The following is a 7,716-nucleotide window of genomic DNA, read 5'->3' on the forward strand; positions in this document are numbered from 1 at the left end:
TAAAGCAAACTACATTATCAAAAGCTGGTCTACCTCTTACAAAATCATCTTCCAGCACAGCAGACAAAAAAATTTAGCCTTCCAGCAGGAGTTTATTGACCTTGGTGGAAACTATGTAGTTTAGGATTTCAAACTGTACAAATACGTTACAGCAAATTAGTAGCTGAGAATGGAATTGGCATATTATCATATTTTTCGAGTATATGTATAAACATAAGAACAATTCTTTTTGCTCTACACCTACTGTAGACTTCAATATCACCCTTCATTTAGGGCACCTCCATCATACCAAGGGGTTTCAAACAACTGTTTTCAGCAAATTCTAAGTTAGAACCTGGCAAAGCAGGAATTACACTTCTAGAAGAAAGCCTGGAAAAGGTGCTCCAGCCTGTGTCAGCAATGGAGTGACCCCAAAGTGAAGCAGATCAGCAAAAGAGCCTGGTTTTCCCTGGAAAAAATCTCACATTGTTTCTACATGAAATAGGAGGCAACAGCACAAAGACTTTGGCTTGAGCTTCAGAGGAAGCATATGTCCTCCTAAAAAGTACAGATCTTTTTGAAGAGGTTTCTAGTATCTCTGGAGAGAAGGGAAAGAAAAGCAAGTCATAGCTTTGCTGGCATCTTCCAGATAGCACAGATAATTTTACTGTCTGATCAGGTACATACAACAGGAGTGAGGCAACTGATGCCTCTATATGCAACAGGGGTATCCTAAATAATTTTCTTTCTTTCCACATACATATATACACACAGGCATATATATATGAGTATATATATATATATATATATATATATATATATATATATTTTAGGACCGGAAGTAGTTCAAGCCTACATTAAAACACAATTATGGTTGAATCTGCATGAGTAAGACAAATTAAAAACCAGAGGGATATAATTTACCTCCAGCCACGAACACCATGATGAGGAAATTCTCATGTAAGGCTATACACTTAAAATAAACCTAAACAGATTAAGGCATGAGAGGTATAGTTCAGAAAGGGACAACTGCATCTCTTTCCAAGGCTGACGTCATGCCACAGCAGCATCAGGATGATTCAAGCACTTTAGGATTTGTGGTTATATTACAGAGGCTTTTAAGAACACTTTATATTCATTTTTTTCCCAGCTTAGTGTCAACCACAGTACCTCATTAAGATCATGATAGTGAAATTTGTGTAGTTAAGGAATTCTAGTACTGAGAGCTGGAGATCTTCCATGAAAAGAAGAAAGAAGCCAATTTGGAGGAACCTCCTGAAAGCAAAGTTCACTTTGGCAAGGACAGTTTTCCAAGGCCCTGAGACTCTGCCTGCTCATCATCAAGACCTTCTGAAAAGTTGCTTCAGAAGCAGATTAAAAACCTGTCCCAGTCCCTGGGACATGCCAGAACAGAGTGTGGTGGCTTCTGGCAACCAAGCAGGGCAGGCAGCTGGGAGTGGTGACATGGGCAGCTCCACACAGCTGCACCAGGCCCCCACTTGCACGGCCCCTGCCCCACGTGGCAGAGAGGACCTGCCCAGCAACACATTCAACCCAGAGTTCAGCCTCTTCAGACCTGTCCAGCTGTAGAGCATCCTCCAAAACATCATCCACTAAGCCATCCTCTGTTCCTCTCCAACTGGCAGCTCTATTCCTGGATCTTTTTCAGAGCCCACAGCCAGCCTCAGTTTTCTCACCTCCCTGTTTGTCAGCTCTTCCCATCACGATCCTCTCTCACTAGCTGTGCTATGCCAAAAATCACTAGCCTACTCCCTGCCCCTGGGGCAAGCAGCTCTATTCTCATTTGCCCAGAGAGACTGCAACCTGTCCCAGGCACTGTGCCAACAGGCTGGTTCCCAAAGCAAGCATATCCAAGCGTGCCAAATGCAAACCTACTCACCCAGCTACTTGTTCCACTACACTTCTTTATCCACCTTTCCTTCAGTCATGCTCCTGTTCCTCCTCTCTTGCATGTTTCCAAGCCCCTTCCTTCTCCCTAAATTATCCTTTCTACACTTCAACAAAGAAGCTTCTTTCTGCTTCTTCTATCAGCTTGTGCAAACATTTGTCATCTTCCAACAGCCAATGCATGTACTGCAGGGTTGTGCATCTCTTTTACCCTCCAGGGTCATGGATTTTTTTTCTCTTCCCCATGCTGTACTGTGACCTCTATCCCCCAAAATGTAAACAACCTGCCAATCTTTCCCAGAGCACACTTCAGCCACAGAACAAATACACAGGCTGGAGAACAACTCAGCATGGGAAGATGGACTGTAACTATTATAGGAAGTAACAGGAACCAAAGTGCTGGACAGCTTGTGCTCCATCTCCTATCATGCACCAAATGCTGCATCCTCACACCTTACTTCTGGTTCAGATAGCAGGAAGGGAGGACTCCACATAAGATACATCTTCATTTGGCTAGACAGAGGTATCACTACTTGCCTTGCTCAAAATCTGTCCTTTGCTCCTAACTCCTATCCCAGCCTTTTCCTGGCCGGTTTACAGACAGCACGCACATCCACAGAATTTCCAATCCCACAGCTCCTACCTGACTGTTCGGCTGCTTTGTGCCGCTTGCTGGGATGTGTGATGGTGATCTCCTCATAGTCGGGGTCCTTCTCTGCAATCACTCTCTTGATCCCAGACATGTTCTCTACTCCACTAGCAGGAAAAATAAAAGCATTAACCTTTCCCACAGTGACCATCAGGGCAGGCTTCAACCTCTCACCATGTGGAGGCCTGCGGTGCACCCCTCAAAAGAGAAGGGGCACCTCTCTAGTTGGGGCAGTGATCATCGCACAGGTTCACAGCTGAGAGCTGGTTCTGCTCTGCACAGCCCAGAAGCTTCAAATGCCTCCTAATGCCTGTGGCTCACCAGAGCCGGGGTGCCCACAGCCCCAGCGGAGCTGCAGTGCTCGAGCCCCGTGTCCCCCCCGGCAAAGGGCTGCCAAAGAGCCCCGTGAGCCATGCTCGGGACACCACCCGCGACCCCAGGAGAGCGGGGCTCCCCCCACACAGGCACCACCGCCCGTTGAAGGGGAATGCTAGGTACCCTAGGTGCGTGGGGCCAGCAAAGGGGCCCAGCTGCCTCGGCACCAGCCCGGAGCTCCCCGCTGCGGGGTCACGCTGTCCCGTTCTGGGCTGTCCCTAGCCCAGAACGGTTCAACCCGAGCCACGACGCTGCCCGGGAGGGGGCAGCGAGTACCCCCGAGACGGGAGCACAGCGGGGCTCGACCCGCAGGCGTGAGGCGGCGCGGAAGCCGCCGCGGGGGGCGCTGTCGGCGGTGCCGGTGTCGGTGCCGCCCCGGGAGCGAAGGGCGGAGCGCTGCCCGCGGCCGGTCCCACGTGCGGCGGCGCCGCTCCCCTCCCCCGCCGCGCACACAAAGCCGCCGCCGCGGCCGCGCTCTTTCTCCGCGCTCCGCCCGCCCCGCCGCTCACCGCGCTCTGCCGCCCGGCCCGGCCCGGCCCCGCCGCCTGCACCGGCCGCCCCCGCCCGCCGCGCCGCCCGGGGCGCTCAGCGCCGACCCCCGCCGGGCCGTCCCGCCGCCGCCGCCGCCATGAGCGCAGGGCCGAGCGCCGCCCGTCACGGCCGGGGCGGGCCCGCGCAGGCGGCCAGCGCGCGGGGGGCGGGGCGACCGCGGGCAGGTGCCGCCTCACGGCCCGCACCGCCGGGGCCGGGGCCGGGGCCGGGGCTACCGAACACAGGCTGTGGGCAGAGCGGGCGCTCGCCCGCGGCAGCAGAGAAACCGAGATGGGCGACGCGGTCGGGTTCCTGTGTGGAGAGACGAATGCAATGATTTGATCCTGACCTGCTGCTTGGAACAATCGTGTTTTAACGTGTTAAAAGACCTGAGGAAATTTTTTTGTGTGGAAGATATTTCACGAAAGGATGATCGAGGCGCTGAAGTGTGTTCAGAGAATGGCAACGGAGTTTGGGAAGGGGCTGGAGCACAAGTCCCGTGAGGAGCAGCTGGGGGAGCTGGGGATGTTTAGCCTGGAGAAAAGGAGGCTCAGAGGGGACCTTATGGCTCTGCACAGCTCCCTGACCAGGAGGCTGTAGCCAGGTGGGGGCCGGCCCTGCTCTTAGGGAACAAGGGGCAGGATGAGAGGACATTGCCTTAAGCTGTGCCAGGGGAAGGTCAGGTTGGACATTGGGAGGAAATTCTTCACAGAAAGCGTGATTAGGCATTGCTATGGGCTGCCCGGGGAGCTGGTGCAGTCACCTTCCCTGGAGGTATTTTAGGAAAGACTGAATGTGGCACTTACTGCTGCGGTCGAGTTGTCAAGGTGATGTTCAGTCATAGGTTGGACTCAGTCTCTGAGGTCTTTTCAGCCTAATTAATTCTGTGATTATGTGACTAGCAAAAGACCCAAGAAGGGAGTCCTAGAGTGATTGAGGTCCAGACAGCAGGAGCTCACAGCATGGAGTAGGATGGGAGCCCTGGCCTACCCTTAGATAGGTTTCAAAAAACTCTTATACTTAGTGCTCATCATACTCCATATTCTCAAATCTGAGCTAAACCAGTGCCATGCGTGCAGTTAATGCCATAGTTTGTGTTTGGTTCTGACCAGGCTGCAATACCTCTGTCAGGTGCAGCTAATGGCATCAGTGCTATGGTCAGTGGCAGTCTCATGCTTCATGCAGTGAGTCCTGAACCAGCGCAAATTAACATCCTGTTCACTCTTGGATTGGCAAACTTATTTATGAGGCCACTGATTAGCAGGTCTATGCTGAATGTTCAAAGCTTAGCCCTTAAGGTCCTCTTCTCATTTCAGGATCACTACTAATCTTTCTGACACTACTACTACTTTTTTTCTGCCAAGCAACAGATGTAAAGTATGGCAGATCGATGGAGACTGTTCTTAAACACAAATCAGTATGCTGCTCACCAGGAATGACTGTAATGTAATTAAATTTTATTTTCTTCCATATTTCTGCTTAATGGAAAGAGGAAGAAGCTGTTCTTAGAATACTGCCACCAGTTAACCGTATTTAAGACTTAAAATATCTTAAGGTGGGCTTTTCAGCTCTCAGAAGTATTTCCATTGCTTTGCAGTCTGTGGGGATTCCCTTTTTTTTTTTTCCCAATTACTTCTTTCTGCAGTAAGCTGAGCTTCTGCAAGCACTGAAGTTGACTGGAAGTTGCTGTTGTCACTGCAGCAAGAGCCACTCGTGGCTGTACCCGAGCCTGGCCACACTGCAGAGCTGCAGCAGTCACTGCTGGCCTGCCACGTTTTCAGTAGGGCTCTGCCCCCTGCAGCCTTGCCCCCTGCTCTGCCACGTGTGCGTGGCACCTTGACATGGCCAAGCCGCCGATTTTAGGAGAATAGACCTACAGGATTCTGTCCAAGCCATGTTTTGCTAGTGATCTTCCCAATGTTTTGTTACCTTTTCCAAATTTCCTATGCTGAGTCCATTCACATTTTCTTCTCATCACAATACCCAGGACTAACCAATATTTCATATCCCAGTCCCTGCTTTTTACTTTTTCCAGTTTCCTTTCAAGTTTACTCTTCTGTGCAGCCTCCAGCTTGCCTTTATTCCCCTTGGGAGGGCAGAAAGATAAGCAGGGAAAACTCCTAGACTGGGAGGCAAGAGAACAGATCAAAGGAGAGTCCAACAAGTTACATGGCCCAAAAAAGCAGGAGGGAGTTTCCTCCTCGCACCATCAAGCCCCACCCTGGAACTTCTCATAAACTAAATAAACCACAGTGAACTATTCAAAAGGCAAATGTTTATTAGATACACTGAACTTTAAAAAAAACTTTCAAAGAATTATGCAAGAAGTTTATTTAAATATAACAAGTGTTACTGCAATTGTGCTACGTTACAAAATCACTTTTCTACTGTCAGCACAATCTGAAGACCTTCATGTTATATGTGAGATCTGTTACATTGACTCTGGCACACAGTAAGTAGTCTGAGCTTTTCTGTTCAGATGTCATTTGTGCTGCACCAAGCTGTTCTTGAGGGCAAGATCAGCTCTCTGTGGAACTACAGCTTTTATGTTTCAGTAAATAAAGGAACTGGCAAGGAATAACAAGAACTGCTGTTTTCCTCAGCAAAAAAAGGAAAATGAAAATATTACTTCAGGCGAAAATACCATATGAGTAACTGTTCAGGAGGTAAACTCTCTTTCCATGGCTAAGTAGTTCCTATTAATCTGACTCCAAAGTGCTACAGGTGCACCAAAAGGAGAATGACTCATAGGTCCAGCATTTACACAGATGAAATTAGTAACAGTACATAACATTAAAGTCTCTTGATTTGCTTATTGCCATGCTGCACCATATTATTGCGTCATATTTTGTATCTTGAACAAGAGGTTGATGACTTCGGAGAGTTCAGAAATATCACAGAGGCTACTGACTAATACAAGAAACTGTACATGTTAAGGACAGGAAGTCAAAGACTGAACTCAGTCCTTTGTCACTGAGGCGTTGCTGGAAACAAAAAATAGAAAAAAACAAATACTGATTTCCCTAGATTAGATCTGCCATAGCACTGTAACAATGGAAGCATTCTAGGTATGTTCTAAACAAGAAGTTTAACTGTGCTAATTAATGAATGGCAAGATTTATTTCTCCTAGAAGGACATTAACAGTCTGGACAGTAAGACCAATCATAACAAAGGTAACAAACTGGGAGGAGTAATCCAAGCTCTTCTTCAAAATAGATAAAAATATAGGTGAATTCAAGGCACAGGTATTTTCAAATTTTACACACATTATTTTCTTTGGAGCTAATAATACAAACTAAGCCCTAATTACAGTATTAATAAGTTGTACACAGGGCCTTGATGTGCATCACTTGTAACAGCGTTATCAGAGAATGATCATAAAATAATTCACATACAGATGTGCACACATAAACATACTAGCATTGGCTGGATCTCTACAGTACAGGAAAAAAAATATTCCTGCAAATAGCTTACAGTTTTTAGACAGTAACGTTATAATGAACTTGTGTGTGACTCAAAGGCAGGGAGCAGAGAACACAGAGTCACAGCTGGTTTGGGCTTGGTGGGAGGCTGCAAAATCATGATCCATTTTAATTAATGCCATCTGAAATAATTCCATACTGAGGAAACTTGTGTGCTAAACATATTTTACAAAACCCAAAGCTCTGCTTGGCCCCCAAACAGATAGCAGGTTTCTACTTAGAAATTTCATCTTACCCTGTAGGTTCCTTTTCTGAGTATACAGTGCTTAGATTTTTTTAACCAGGCACAACAAATAATTTCATTTGTAATTTCTTGCGTACATGAGACTGCATTCAGATGAAAATATTCATTGTGCCTCACAGTGATCAAGTCTTGTGACACTCTAAATGCTCTTGAATTGGGTTTTGCCATCTTCAGTGGTAAAAAAGAACCCCACAGCTACTAGCCTATTTGGGCAATTCAGAAAAATGAACCCCTGGCTTTCCTGAGCATTGCTACTAGCAGACCATAAGCATACCTGCAATCTTTATTGCTCCAGGTGAGTTCAGTGAATTGACAAATATGAAACATTTTTACCACCTGAGTTTCAGCATCTGGAATTGCAAACTTATGAGCACCTTCAACACCTTGGTTTCAGCAAGCCCAGCTAAACTGCAACCCCCAAACACTGCCATCTCTGAGCCTGCTCCAATGCTTTTCTCCTGTCTCTGCTCTTCAGAGCTGGACTCAGCTCAGCAGGTGCTTGGGCAGGGGGAAACATCAAGTCACAGGCAGCAAGTGGCCCGCTTCT

General features: G+C 47.7%; 1 protein-coding gene across 4 annotated transcripts in view; it reads right to left on the bottom strand.

Moving 5' to 3' along the window:
• The window catches only part of YEATS2 (YEATS domain containing 2), a 48,297-nt gene extending 44,851 nt beyond the window's left edge, over nt 1-3,446 (bottom strand). For all 4 annotated transcript variants that reach the window (XM_053951848.1, XM_053951847.1, XM_053951846.1 and 1 more), the window contains exons 1-2: nt 3,421-3,446; nt 2,531-2,643 (exon numbers count right to left, since the gene is read on the bottom strand). In XM_053951848.1, coding sequence (XP_053807823.1) covers nt 2,531-2,630 — 100 coding nt within the window. In that variant the 5' untranslated portion in view covers nt 2,631-2,643; nt 3,421-3,446. The remainder of the gene's footprint in view (nt 1-2,530; nt 2,644-3,420) is intronic.
• Between the last annotated feature and the right edge of the window lie 4,270 nt (nt 3,447-7,716).

Source organism: Vidua chalybeata, chromosome 10 (assembly GCF_026979565.1).
Source record: "Vidua chalybeata isolate OUT-0048 chromosome 10, bVidCha1 merged haplotype, whole genome shotgun sequence".
Classification (NCBI taxonomy): domain Eukaryota; kingdom Metazoa; phylum Chordata; class Aves; order Passeriformes; family Viduidae; genus Vidua; species Vidua chalybeata.